The 15,989-nt window shown below is 38.1% G+C and overlaps 1 protein-coding gene across 1 annotated transcript; it reads left to right on the top strand.

Moving 5' to 3' along the window:
- The first annotated feature begins 720 nt into the window (after positions 1–720).
- LOC123525748 (mucin-2-like) lies at positions 721–15,774 on the top strand. Its single transcript, XM_053539710.1, has 6 exons — positions 721–860; positions 4,256–4,326; positions 7,381–7,401; positions 7,653–10,124; positions 13,569–14,019; positions 14,142–15,774. The coding sequence occupies exons 2-6, from the start codon at positions 4,263–4,265 to the stop codon at positions 15,772–15,774; spliced, it is 4,641 nt and encodes a 1,546-aa protein (XP_053395685.1). The 5' UTR covers positions 721–860; positions 4,256–4,262.
- Positions 15,775–15,989: the final 215 nt, after the last annotated feature.

The following is a 15,989-nucleotide window of genomic DNA, read 5'->3' as shown; positions in this document are numbered from 1 at the left end:
AAATGCCGTATTGTGCAATATATTAATAATGTTTCTATGTACTTGACTGTTTTGCTAATATGGACTCATCAAAAATTGACGTCGTGCAGAAATACGACGCTTTTCAAATGTTACATTTCAACGGTTTATAAAAAGTAAATCCTTTGTGTTAACTTAAGTGTATTAAACGGATCGCCGCTTTGCGAAAACTAATGTAAGGGCTTTGCAACAGTACGAATCCAGATCAGCCTGCACTGGCATCCGTGCAGTTAGGGGCCAGTTGTTCGAAACTTTAACGGACGATTAAGTTAATGGTAGATAAACATTTTAGAAGACTTAGAAAAACAAAGTTATAACTTAAGGATTATGAATTCGTACTGTTTGCTTCAGTTGCATACCAGTGCTGAAACTGAAAAACGCAAACATTCATGCAGAATGGAATGATGGAGAGGAGACAGAAAGGATGTAGAGAAAGCATGACAAATATATTCATCGAAAGCAAAAACACTGTCTTCGGTAGAGGGGAAGACAAATCTAGCGACTCTGTAAATTGTCTGTCTGTAAAAAAAACTTATTTATCTTTCCTTTCTTTACAAAGTTCATTTTGACATAAGTAAAATGGTAAAACAAAGGGATCGTTCCCACGGAACAAAAGTGTATAGATACTCATATACCGTATCCGCCAATCTGCTTATTAACAACATTCAATCTTTAATTAACGTCATGAATCTATATATATATATATATATATACCTGTAATAAAAGACTTCCTGAGATATACCATAGTACCTTAGTAATTTAAGGAATGAACAAAATGGTGAAATAAATGGATTAAAGTAACCCAAAAAGACTTATTAAGGAAAACTATTTCAAGTAAATCTGTGAGTATTTAAAAAAAAATACAAGTCAAACAAGAATAATTTTTTAAAAAAAATACTAGTCATTCTAGGGAATTAGTGTTTAATAAACGGAACTGCTTTAGTTTCAAATGTTCCAGTGGTTTTCATTTTTAGACCGAAGTGTTTTCCAGGCTTTATATATTCACAGTTTGTTTTATTCTTGAAAGTACCTCGTCACATGCGTCATTTTACAGTATTTGGTGAGCGTCTAAAGGTAGTATACATTAACATGTATTGTAAAAATTTAAGGAGTCACTGTAGTTATATTCAATGTTGAAATAATTTTCATTTCAAAATCTGTAAAATAATTTATTTTTATAGCTCTTTGAACTGAAATTTTACTTAAGAAATAATGTATAAAATCGTGTTTTAACGTTATTATATTATTGTAGGGATAACGCATGTTTTTTCGTGTTATAACATCTGCAGAATCCCGAGGGATTGGTTGGTACCCGAGCCCGGTAAAACATGCGCAAACGCTATTCTAGCATAAATCGCGTTAAAACCAAGTAAATAAATACATTGTCCCTCAACGTCATTCAATTTCCATGAAATTCGCGGTAAAGTCTACGTTTTTTTCACGTTTACGTCATTTTCTTTTGAATTATCCGTTTTGTGGCCGTAATACGTTTTCGCTTTGCGACGGAACGCGCATATATAAAAAGGTGTTATAACAGCACGTGAGCGCGAGAATCTCTCTGTTAACACACGGTTTCTCTTTTGTTAAAACAGCCCCAAAAAGTGACAAAAACAGCAATTTTATGCTAGAATACACAAAACAGAGGTTATATAAATACGTCCGTGGATTAATTTCACGAGGACGTAGCCCGAGTAAATTATTCTGGCGACGTATAACCGAATTTTATCAATTTAAGTAAAATCTAGAATTGTGGTAAACCTTAAGCTAGTTCTGCATGTTCGGATCAAATTTTATTTCTACAATGTAGAATTTGATTAAACTCTGATTTTTCTAAACTTCAGAATATATTCGGCAAACAAAAAAAAATAAGGTCGGGTGCTCAAATTTTTGCTAGACTGAATTGGAATTTTTTGACCTAACACAAGTTTTCATAGTGGGAGTCAATGTGAAAATCACATTTTTGATAACATTTTCGCGAATAGCGAATAGATTTTTTTTTCTACAATGTAGATTTTAATGAAATTTCTCGCAGTCGTACTGGTGAAATAAAATGTATATGTCCGAGATATTTGTAAATGATTAAAGAGATCCGCGAGTTCGGGCTGATTTTAAGGTATTTTTTGGAATTATGTAAAATGTCTGATGTTTTAATATCATATTTTAACTTTAGAAAGATAGTACTTAAAGTTGCCGTTGTAGTAAATTTACTCACCTGCTGTCATTAATTCATAAAATGACGTTCATTGCCGTACGCCGAATCCAGGATTTATTCTACAATTTCCGGATAAATGACGTTGTGTCATTACTTACGGTTTATCAAACGTGCAGAACCACCTTAATTAAAATACATTGTATTATTGCAGACCTTGCTATATATAATAACAACAAAAAGCCGTTAAAAACGGTTTTTAAGACCACCTTTGACGGATCTATAATGATGCCATAATCAGAATTGTCCCAGGTAACTGGACCGTCCGTGCGTTCTGACGTTGACGTCATTTAGCAACTGAGAGGGTTTTGAAATCGTTTCCAAATCGATTCTCAAATAAATATAGCATTGTTGATAAAAAAAGCAATACAAATGATACGTACACGTTTGTAGAAAGTATAAAAAAAATGAAAATACCTACATGTATATAAATATGAAGAGAAGGTATAAAACATAATGGTCAGTTCACGGCTGGAGTGTGCCTTCTAGCCATAATGGCACATCTACTTTAGTTTTTTATGGCCATCGGTCAATTACAATAATGGCAAGAAGGCACAACCAATCCGAATATTTAAGAGGTTAATGCACGGCTGGGTTGTGCCTTTTATGGCTAAATGGCTCAAAAAGAGTCATAACTGCCCGAGGTTTTTTTAGGTCGTGGACCATTATGAACCCGGGTCTGCCGTCATGGCTAGAAGGTACACACCAGCCGTTTGTTAACCTTTTTTATTATATATACCTTCTCTTCCTATTTATCTTGCTATTTCAATTTTTCATATTTTCCACAAACGTAAAAACATCATTTGTATTGCTAAACCGGTTCAATTTTAAAAAAGAAATCACTTCTTTGGTTTAATTACATTACTGACAAATCAGAAATGACTAAACACTACTTTATTCCCAAAAGTACGATTACCTTGTACTTGTAAGTTCCCTGTACTTTTGAATTGGTGGTCTCTGACCTAATGGCCCCGGGTACCCGGAAAGTCCGCGAGTTCCGACGTTGACGTCATGTAGCAACGACGTCGTCATTGCGGCATATGAAAGGGTGTTGACTCGTTTTCTGATCGATTCTCAAATAATGATGGCATTGATGATGAAAAAAATCAATGCAACTCATACTTATAAGTTTGTGAAAAATATGAAAAATGAAAATATCAAGATAAATATGTAGAGAAGGTATATATAAAATAAAGGTCAGTTGTCGGCTGGTTTGTTCTTTCTAGCCAAAATGACACATCTAGCGTTATAACTGGACGAAGGCTAAAGCCCTCGGGCAATTATGACACTAGGTGTGTCATTATAGCAAGAAGGCACAGCCAAGCCATATATCTTATTGGCATCCAGTGTGAGAAAAATACAGGATTATGTGTTCCTAAATGAAATACAGGCTGAATTCGTAAGTATATAATAACAGTACGTATGTTTGGAACCTTTAGAAATATACAGTTCTAAGTGTTATAGACGCTAGTACGACCCTGGCTCATCAAAATGTGATTTATTTTGATATATAAAACATACATTAATCATTTTTTCATCTTCAACAGTTTTTTTTATTTCTACCAGTTTGCAAGAGGAAATGTACAAGCTTTTTTACTTTCTTCAGTCAAATGCATTTACAATTGCCCTTTAAATACCTTCGATATCAAATATCGTTTTATGATATATAATCAGTCGGATGTACTCGTCCGCTTCGCTAAACATTTTATACAATGTACAGATATTACCTTTGCCAATCAGGAAGTCACTGTTGTAACAGAATTATTGCTGATTATATTTCGGCTCTTTAAAATTTTACTTCAAAAACGACTGCCTGATAGAATTATTGCTGCTTAAATTTCGGCCTTTTCAACTTAGTGACTGACTTGTCACCTACAACAAACGGAACAACACAACCTACAAGTGGAACAACACCACCTTCACGGACAGACGGACGGACGGACGGACTGATCCATCTATCAGCATATAACTAACATAGTGATAAACATTTTTATAAAATAAATATTTTTATGATTTTGTCGTTTTCAGGTTTGTTATGAAAATAAAAATACTTTCTGTAACCCTGGTGCTGCTGGTTGCAACCTGTGGGGCGGCTACAGGTACGTAAAACAGTTATGTAGTGCTCGAAGACAAACAAAATTCCACAAAACTGAGAGTATTAGTTAATGTGAAATTAAGTGTCAGTGACTAGAGACAAGTCCCACAAAATATGTAATACATGCATAGACACTTTCCAGTACATATAGACCACTTTCCTGTGACAGTGAATACAAACCACGTTCCAAAGAAGCAGTGAATGTACACAAGTTTCCACTAACAGATATACTTAAGGATAAAAATGTGCATGGTTGACAAATAAAATGCGAAAAGGACCAAATGAAGTAACAGTAGAAGTAATCCATTCGCAATGCGAATACATTAAAACAAAAAACTGAAGACTTTAAAGTTTAAACACATTTTGTAGCGTCAATATCAAAATAAATTCTTGCGGGTGTACGTCTACATCGTACGTCGGCGTAGTCACAGTTAACCATCATGCGATAGGCGGTTACAGATATGGAAGTGATATAAAGTTGGAAAAGTTGGGACAGTTTAAAGCGGGAAATAGGAAAATGTTACCTATCCACGTTCTCGCCTCTTTGACCCATGAATGTCTCCGGTTACTGTGGCAGTGGCCAACCTAGCCTCATGAATCAGCTGGAGGTACTTGCAGCTGGGGCGATCATAACTAGAAATCGATTATCAGCGTCTAGCTCCAGACGAGATTCCAAACGTTTTAGCACTTGTGCGAATTCATTATAACCACTTTTATTCCGGTAATTAAGCGTTGAATCCAAATCTTCTCCAGAAGTTTCGTCGTTTTTAGCATCCATGCTGTCGAGACCTGTCAACGGACAAGACAAATTATTATTACACAATAATAACTAGTTCTGTATAACTACGCATACCAAGTCAGGAGCATCGGCTGCCGCAGATGGTAGACCGTTCCGCGTGACAATAGGTCTTGGGAAGAATAAGTTTATGTGTTTATTTTTTATGACGTAGATGTTGGTGGTTGCAGATATTTATGTTGTTTGCTTATCTGGTGCGGCTTAATGCTGGAGTAAGGAATTGTCGGGTTGAAATATCTACTTGGTTGTTGACATTTTGTACAACATTGGCCTTGGTTCTTCGACAACACAGCGTTTCCCAATGTAAATGGTCCAACATGGAAGCAATGTTACATGTATAACATTAATGGTGCCTGTTTTTAACATATCTGGCCATAATTTCTCTACTATCTCTAGCGTAGTCTGGTCCCTTGTGTAGGGGTTCCAAATGGTGAACAGTGCTCTAGGTTCAGACATACAAACGAGGTGTAGGCTGCAGTTCTAACTTCCGCATTACTGATCCTTAGCGTTTGTCCTGATTTTGTCAATACCAGTATGCGAGTTCCAGGAGAAATTATGTGTTGGGTGCAGTCACAGGAACTTTGTTCACGCCTCTGAATCATGTGCGTGTGACCATTGAGGTTATAAATAATACATGATGGGGCACCCCTTCATGTACACTTAAAGGACACTGCGTTTTAGTGTGAAAATACATACCCCATAGTTTCTCCCAGACTGCAAAGTTTTGTGTAGGTATTGTTGAAGTCTTTGGCTGTGCTCTTCAGAGTTGATCTTCCAGTATACAGCATAATTATCAGGACTTGGATTGTACGATGAGTGGCAAGTCGTTGGTTAACAATGCTGAGGGAGAATCACGTTATCGGCAGGTGTCGCTCTCGCTGTGTTTTGTGCTGAGAGAGAATCAACGATGGGTGTCGCTCTCGCTGTGTTCTGTGTTGAGGGAGAATACTGCTAACGACGGGTGTTGATTCCGCTTTTGTCTGTGCGGAGGGAGAATCCCGCCAACGACGGGTGTCGTTCTCGCTGTGTTCTGCGCTAAGGGAGAATACAACTAACGACAGGTGTCGCTCTCGCTGTTGTCTGTGCTGAGGGAGAATCCCGCTAACGGCGGGTGTCGTTCTCGCTGTGTTCTGAGCTAAGGGAGAATACCACTAAAGACAGATGTCGTTCTCGCTGGTGTCTGTGCGGAGGGAGAATCCCGCTAACGACAGTTGTCGTTCTCGCTGTGTTCTGAGCTGAGGGAAAATACCACTAACGACGGGTGTCGCTCTCGCTGTGTTCTGTGCTGAGGGAGAATCCCGCTAACGACGGGTGTCGCTCTCGTTGTGTTCTGTGCTGAGGGAGAATACCGCTAACGGCGGGTGTCGCTCTCGCTGTGTTCTGTGCTGAGAGAAAATCCTGCTAACGACAGATGTCGCTCTCGCTGTGTTCTGTGCTGAGGGAGAATCCCGCGCGCTAAGTACGGGTGTTGTTCTCGCTGTGTTCTGAGCTGAGGGAGAATCCCGCTAGGTACGGGTGCCGTTCTCGCTGTGTTCTGAACTGAGGGAGAATCCCGCTAACGGCGGATGTCACTCTCGCTGTGTTCTGTGCTTAGGGAGAATCCCGTTATCGGCAGGTGTCGCTCTCGCTGTGTTCTGTGCTGAGGGAGAATACCGCTAACGACGGGTGTCGCTCTCGCTGTGTTCTGTGCTGAGGGAAAATCCGCTAATGACAGGTGTCGCTCTTGCTGTGTTCTGTGCTGAGGGAGAATCCCGCTAAGTACGGGTGTCGTTCTCGTTGTGTTCTGAGCTGAGGGAGAATCCCGCTAACGGTTGATGAAACTCTCGCTGTGTTTTGTCTCATAAACAAGCCTGCATCGATGCCAGGGTCTTCCCTCTGGTAGACATTTACTGTAAATAGCTCGTGTGTCCACAGTGTACGTTAACAAACCAGATTCATTAAACATTTAGAATATCGTGAACTGATTTTACTATCACATTTCAATATCGACAATATCCATTCTCGACTCTAGTTCTTTTTATTTATTTTTTTATTTTTTATATATTTTTATTTTTGTTAACTATGCACAACTTTTGTCCTTCAGTATAGTTCAGTTCCTGTTGACTACATAGTGTGACTACTTTCAAGTTTCCAATGACATTCAGTCCAGACCAGGTCACCAGAACGCCATATGCTATCGCTTTAAATTTAACTTTCAATATATAATTTAATGTATCAAACTTCTTATTCCCTCGCTAATTTTTCACATTATTATTTTTTCAGATGAACCTGACTGGTATGATGGTAAGTTTAAAATCAGTAGCCATTTCGTTACTTTTTAAATCAAAGATACGTAGATTCCTATTTTTTTTTTCAATTTTGTAACATTATTTTCTGTAAAGACTGGCATATTTTCTGAATATTTATTTTATAATGGTTAAATGTATTCAACCGGAGCCAAGGCTCAAATACATATCGAAAAGATATTGCCATGCCTAGTAACAAAAAAAAAAAACACGGAAAAAGTGTTTAACTCATTGTCATGTATTTTTCAGGAACGCAGTACACTTTTCGGGACGAGCTACAGCCGAGCTCAAGCTCGCATGAGCTCTGTAAAAGTTGTGTGCAATCACTTCCCGGTTACGTCACAGATGGACCTAATATTGTAGCTACAGATTATATTCTACCGCCCTTCAATAATCCTAACAGTCGTGGACCAGATCAGTTCGCATCACAGATACGGAACTACTTTCTTCAGAGCACGGACTCATTTTCTGGCAAAAATTGTGTAGGATGCGCTCATTCTCTCCCATCTTATGCAACAGATGGACCTATAGTTGTAGCAACGGATTATATACTATCACCACAAAGACAAGAGTTACCAGATCAGTACGCATCAAAGGGGTGGAACTATTTTTATGAACGTTTCTACAATAAAAGGCCTGAATATATTGTAAATTGGTTCGATCAAGATGTTACGGTCCCAGAGTCTGTAACCTGTTCAGAAAAGAAGTCATCTTCAACTGACATTGACATTTTTCCAACAAGTTTTACAGCTACAGTTACAACAAGCTGGGAGGAATATTCTTTTAGCTTAACGGAAACAGGCATATTTTCAACCCCTGCATTAAGCAAAACCCCTGAAAGTGGAACATTGACGCCTGTCATTAGTGAACTATTGTCAACAACAAATATTGAAACAACACCTACAATAAGTGAAACAATTACACCTACCAGAAGTGGAACAATTATACCTTCTATAAGTGGAACAGTTGCACCTACGACAAGTGGAACAGTTACACCCATGGCAAGTGAAACAGTTACACCTACAAGTGGAACAGTTACACCTACAAGTGGAACAATTACACCTACAAGTGGAATAATTACACCTACAACAAGTGAAACAATTACACCTACAACAAGTGAAACAATTACACCTACAACAAGTGAAACAATTACACCTACAACAAGTGGAACAATTACACCTACAACAAGTGGAACAGTTACACCTACAACAAATGGAACAATTACACCAACGACAAGTGGAACAATTACACCTATGACAAGTGGAACAATTACACCTATGACAAGTGGAACAATTACACCAACGACAAGTGGAACAATTACACCTATGACAAGTGGAACAATTACACCTATGACAAGTGGAACAATTACACCTACAACAAGTGGAACAATTCAGCCCACGACAAGTGGAACAGTTACACCTACAACAAGTGGAACAACGCCACCTACAACAAGTGGAACAACACCATCTACAACAAGTGGAACAATTGGAACAACAAGTGGAACAATTACACCTACAACAAGTGGAATATTTACACCTACAACAAGTGGAACAACACCGCAAACAACAAGTGGAACAACGCCATCTACGACAAGTGGAACAACGCCATCTACAACAAGTGAAACAACACCATCTACAATAAGTGGAACAATTACACCTACAGCAAGTGGAACAACACCATCTACAACAAGTGAAACAATTGGAACAACACGTGGAACAATTACACCTACAACAAGTGGAATATTTACACCTACAACAAGTGGTACAACACCACCAACAACAAGTAGAATAACGCCATCTACGACAAGTGGAACAACGCCACCTACAACAAGTGGAACAACACCATCTACAACAAGTGTGACAATTACTCCTACAACAAGTGGAACAATTACATCTACAACAAGTGGAACAACACCATCAACAACAAGTGTTACAATTTCACCTACAACAAGTGGAACAATTACACCTACAACACGTGGAACAATTACATCTACAACAAGTGGAACAACGCCTTCTACGACAAGTGGAACAACGCCATCTACAACAAGTGGAACAACACCATCAACAACAAGTGTAACAATTACACCTACAACAAGTGGAACAATTACATCTACAATAAGTGGAACAACGCCATCTACGACAAGTGGAACAATTTCATCTACAACAAGTGGAATAATTACATCTACAACAAGTGGAACAACACGGTCAATAACAAGTGTTACAATTTCACCTACAACAAGTGGAACAATTACACCTACAACAAGTGGAACAACGCAATCTACCACAAGTGGAACAACACCATCTACGACAAGTGTAACAATTACACCTACAACAAGTGGAACAATTACATCTACAACAAGTGGAACAACACTATCAACAACAAGTGTTACAATTTTACCTACAACAAGTGGAACAATTACATCTACAACAAGTGGAACAACGCCATCTACGACAAGTGGAACAACGCCGCCTACAACAAGTGGAACAACACCATCTACAACAAGTGTAACAATTACACCTACAACAAGTATAACAATTACACGTACAACAAGTGGAACAACACCATCAACAACAAGTGTTACAATTTCACTACAACAAGTGGAACAACACCACCTACAACAAGTGGAACAATTACACCTACAACAAGTGGAACAACACCATCTACAACAAGTGAACAATTACACACTCTACAACAAAGTGGAACAACACACTACAACAAGTGGTAAACAATTACACCTACAACAAGTGGAACAACACCATCTACAACAAGTGGAACAATTACACCTACAACAAGTGGAACAATTACACCTACAACAAGTGGAACAACACCATCAACAACAAGTGTTACAATTTCACCTACAACAAGTGGAACAACACCACCTACAACAAGTGGAACAATTACACCTACAACAAGTGGAACAACACCATCTACAACAAGTGGAACAATTACACCTACAACAAGTGGAACAACACCATCTACAACAAGTGGAACAATTACACCTACAACAAGTGGAACAATTACACCTACAACAAGTGGAACAACACCATCTACAACAAGTGTTACAATTTCACCTACAACAAGTGGAACAACACCATCAACAACAAGTGTTACAATTTCACCTACAACAAGTGGAACAACACCACCTACAACAAGTGGAACAATTACACCTACAACAAGTGGAACAACACCATCTACAACAAGTGGAACAATTACACCTACAACAAGTGGAACAACACCATCTACAACAAGTGGAACAATTACACCTACAACAAGTGGAACAATTACACCTACAACAAGTGGAACAACACCACCTACAACAAGTGGAACAATTACACCTACAACAAGTGGAACAACACCATCTACAACAAGTGGAACAACACCATCTACAACAAGTGGAACAATTACACCTACAACAAGTGGAACAACACCACCTACAACAAGTGGAACAATTACACCTACAACAAGTGGAACAATTACACCTACAACAAGTGGAACAACACCATCTACAACAAGTGGAACAATTACACCTACAACAAGTGGAACAACACCATCTACAACAAGTGGAACAATTACACCTACAACAAGTGGAACAACACCATCTACAACAAGTGGAACAATTACACCTACAACAAGTGGAACAATTACACCTACAACAACTGGTACAACACCACCAACAACATCTACACACACGCAAGACACATCAACAAATGCACCGGACCCAGGAGACACTGATCAACAGACAGCAGATGAACGTGAGTAAATTCGACACATCTCAACATATTTATTTACTGTCATTTAATGTAATTTGTAATGGAAAGATATGAAAACAGACCCATAAAAAAGAACTACAATGGTATGTATTGTTTTGACAGTTTGTGCTAAAAAAACTTTGTATAATGCATGCTTTTAACTAAAGTCATATAATATTCATATTTTTTAACTCTTCAGTACAACTAGTTGTCTACAAATATTTCCATGCAATTATATTTTCAGAAGATAACTTTGTTTGAGAATTACATATATTTAATAGCAGCGGAAATTGTCGCTAGATTATACAAATAGTTAGTTACATGTACCGTACTATAATCTCAAGGTAAAACACTCTCCCGTATAAATTGCCTCTAGTCCCCTCCCCTATATATCTGATTTTTGACAACAGTGAAGATGATTATGGATTACCATATAAAACATATAACAGTTTTTGTCAGAAGCAGCAAATAACTGCATACATATATTCAACTATTGTTGTGTTTTTTTTCAGAGCCAACATGTGCCACTATTGTAAATACTTACATATATTTACCATTTTCTTTTTCAGAAGCAAAAATGAACAGTATGGAAGTTATTTAAGGAGTCCTGCATAATTATAATTACCAACTTTTTTTCAGAAGCAAAGAGGAACAGTATGGAAGTTATTTATGGAGGCCTGCATAATTGTAATTATCAACTTTTTTTTCAGAAGCAAAGATGAGAACAGTATGGAAGTTATTTATTGGGGGCCTGCATAATTATAATTACCAACTTTTTTTCAGAAGCAAAGCGGAACAGTATGGAAGTTATTTATGGAAGCCTGCATGATTATAATTACCAGCTTTTTTTCAGAAACAAAGAGGAACATCATGGAAGTTATTTATGGAGGCCTTCATAATTATAATTACCAACGTTTTAGCTCACCTCAGCATTGCTGCTCAGGTGAGTTATTGTGATCGCTCCGTTGTCCGTCATCTGTCAACATTTAGCTTGTGTATGCGATAGAGGCTGTATGTTTCAATTGATCATCATGAAATTTGGTCAGAATAATTGCCTTGATGAAATCTAGGTCAGGTTTGAATATTGGTCATCTGGGGTCAAAAACTAGGTCACTAGGTCGAATCAAGGAAACACCTTGTGTATGCAATAGGGACTGCATTTTACACTGGATCTTCATGAAATTTGATCAAAATGTGTGTCTGAATGAAATCTAGATTAAGTTCAGATATGGGTCATCTGGGATCTAAAACTAGGTCACCCGGTCAAATCAAAGAAAAACCTTGGATAAGCAATAGGGACTGGATATTCATAAACTTAGTCAAAATGGTTGCCTTGTCAAGTTCGAATATGGGTCATCTGGGATCAAAAACTAGGTCATCCGGTCAAATTAAAGAAAAACCTTGTGTATGCAATAGTGGCTGCATTTTACACTGGATATTCATGAAATTTAATCAGAATGTTTGTCTTGATGAAATCTAGGTCGAGTTCAAATAGGGATAATCCTGGGGTCAAAAACTAGGTCACCTAATAAAATCAAAGAAAAACATTTTGAATGCAATAGGGGCTACATTTTAGGCAGGATGTTCATGAAATTTAATGAAAATGTTTGCTTTGATGAAATCTAGGCCGAGTTTAAATATGGGTCATGTTGGGTCAAAAACTAGGTCACCTGGTCAGATCAAAGAAAAACCTTGTGTATGCAATAGGGTGGGGGGTATTTTTCACTGGATCTTCATGAAATTTGATCAGAATGTTTGTCTTGATGAAATCAAGATCCAGTTCAAATAGGGGTTAGCTTGGGTCAAGAACTAGGTCACCTTGTAAAATCAAAGAAAAACTTTGTGAATGCAATACGGGCTATATCTTAGGCAGGATGTTTATGAAATTTGATTAAAATGTTTGCTTTGATGAAATCTAGGTCAAGTTCAAATATGGGTTGTGTTGGGGCAAAAACTACTTGGTCAAATCAATGAATAACCTTGTGTATGCAATAGGGGCTGCATTTTTCAGTGGATCTTCATGAATTTTGATCATAATGTTTGTCTTGATGAAAGCTAGGTTAAATTCAAATATGGGTCATGTTGGGTCAAAAACTGGGTCGCCTGGTCAAATAAAAGAAATACCTTGCCTATGCAAAAGGGGTCGCATTTTATGCAGGATATTCATTAAATTTGATCAAAATGTTTATTTTGATGCAATCTAGGGCAGGTCCAAATATGGGCCATCTTGTTTTACGTAGACATTTGCTGTTTTGAAGCTGTGGTAAAGAAATTTGCACCACAAGTAAAATATTAGATACAGATTTCAATATTCATCTTAAATTGTCTTAATCGTGACCTACTGACCTACTTTCTCGTTTTTTAAGTTACAGTATAGAAATTTGGGCCACATGTATAATTTTTGATACCCGTACAGGAACAATTACATCCACAACAAGTGGAACAATTACACCCACAAGTGGAACAATTGCACCTACAACAAGTGGAACAATTACACCTACAACAAGTGGAACTATTACACCTACAGCAAGTGTTACAATTACACCTACAGCAAGTGGTACAACACCACCTATAACAAGTGGTACAACACCAACTGTAACAAGTGGAATAACACCATCTACAACAAGTGGAACAACACCATCTACAACAAGTGGAACAGTTACACATACAACAAGTGGTACAATGCCACCTACAACAAGTGGAACAACACCATCTACAACAAGTGAAACAACACCATCTACAACAAGTGGAACAATTACACATACAACAAGTGGTACAATGCCATCTACAACAAGTGGAACAACACCACCTATAACAAGTGGATACAATCACCATCACAACAAGTGGACAACACCACTATACAACAAGTGGAACAATACACATCAACAACAAGTGGAACAACACCATCTACAACAAGTGGAACAATGACACCTACAACAAGTGGAACAATTACACATACAACAAGTGGAACAATTACATCTACAACAAGTGGTACAACACCATCTACAACAAGTGGAACAACACCACCTATAACAAGTGGAACAACACCATCAACAACAAGTGGAACAACACCATCTTCAACAAGTGGAACAATTACACCTACAACAAGTGGTACAACACCACCTATAACAAGTGGAACAACACTATCTACAACAAGTGGGACAATACCACCTATAACAAGTGGAACAACACTATCAACAACAAGTGGAACAACACCATCTTCAACAAGTGGAACAATTACACCTACAACAAGTGGAACAAAACCATCAACAACAAGTGGGACAACACTATCAACAACAAGTGGAACAACACCACTTTCAACAAGTGGAACAATGACACCTACAACAAGTGGTACAACACCACCTATAACAAGTGGAACAACACCATCAACAACAAGTGGAACAACAGCACCTACAACAAGTGGAACAACACCACCTACAACAAGTGTTACAATTACACCTACAACAAGTGACACAACACCACCTATAACAAGTGGAACAACACCATCAACAACAAGTGGACCAACACCATATACAACAAGTGGAACAATTACACCAACAACAAGTGGAACAATTAAGCATACAACAGGTGGAACAATTACACATACAACAAGTGGAATATTTACATCTTCAACAAGTGGTACAACACCATCTACAATAAGTGGAACAGTTACACCTACAACAAATGGTACAACACCGCCTACAACAAGTGGAACAACACCATCAACAACAAGTGGACCAACACCATATACAACAAGTGGAACAATTACACCTACAACAAGTGGTACAACACCACCTACAACAAGTGGAACAGTTACACCTACAACAAGTGACACAACACCACCTATAACAAGTGGAACAACACCATCAACAACAAGTGGACCAACACCATATACAACAAGTGTTACAATTACACCTACAACAAGTGACACAACACCACCTATAACAAGTGGAACAACACCATCAACAACAAGTGGACCAACACCATATACAACAAGTGGAACAATTACACCTACAACAAGTGGTACAACACCACCTACAACAAGTGGAACAGTTACACCTACAACAAGTGGTACAACACCACCTACAACAAGTGGAAGAATTACACCTACAACAAGTGGTACAACACCACCTACAACAAGTGGTACAACACCACCTATAACAAGTGGAACAATGACACCTACAACAAGTGGTACAACACCACCTACAACAAGTGGAACAGTTGCACCTACAACAAGTGGAACAATTACACCTACAACAAGTGGTACAACACCACCTATAACAAGTGGAACAATTACACCTACAACAAGTGGTACAACACCACCTACAACAAGTGGAACAATTACTCACCACCTACAACAAGTGGTACAACACCACCTACAACAAGTGGAACAATTACACCTACAACAAGTGGTACAACACCACCTACAACAAGTGGAACAATTACACCTACAACAAGTGGTACAACACCACCTACAACAAGTGGAACAATTACACCTACAACAAGTGGTACAACACCACCTACAACAAGTGGAACAATTACTCCTACAACAAGTGGTACAACACCATCTACAACAAGTGGAACAATTACACCTACAACAAGTGGTACAACACCACCTATAACAAGTGGAACAACACTATCTACAACAAGTGGAACAATTACACCTACAACAAGTGGTACAACACCATCTACAACAAGTGGAACAGTTACACCTACAACAAGTGGTACAACACCACCTACAACAAGTGGAACAGTTACACCTACAACAAGTGGAACAACACCATCTACAACAAGTGGAACAATTACACCTACAACAAGTGGAACAATTACACCTACA

Source organism: Mercenaria mercenaria, chromosome 3 (assembly GCF_021730395.1).
Source record: "Mercenaria mercenaria strain notata chromosome 3, MADL_Memer_1, whole genome shotgun sequence".
Lineage (NCBI taxonomy): Eukaryota > Metazoa > Mollusca > Bivalvia > Venerida > Veneridae > Mercenaria > Mercenaria mercenaria.
The sequence above is the reverse complement of the archived record's forward strand: the minus strand, read 5'-3'. Positions and strand labels throughout refer to the sequence as shown.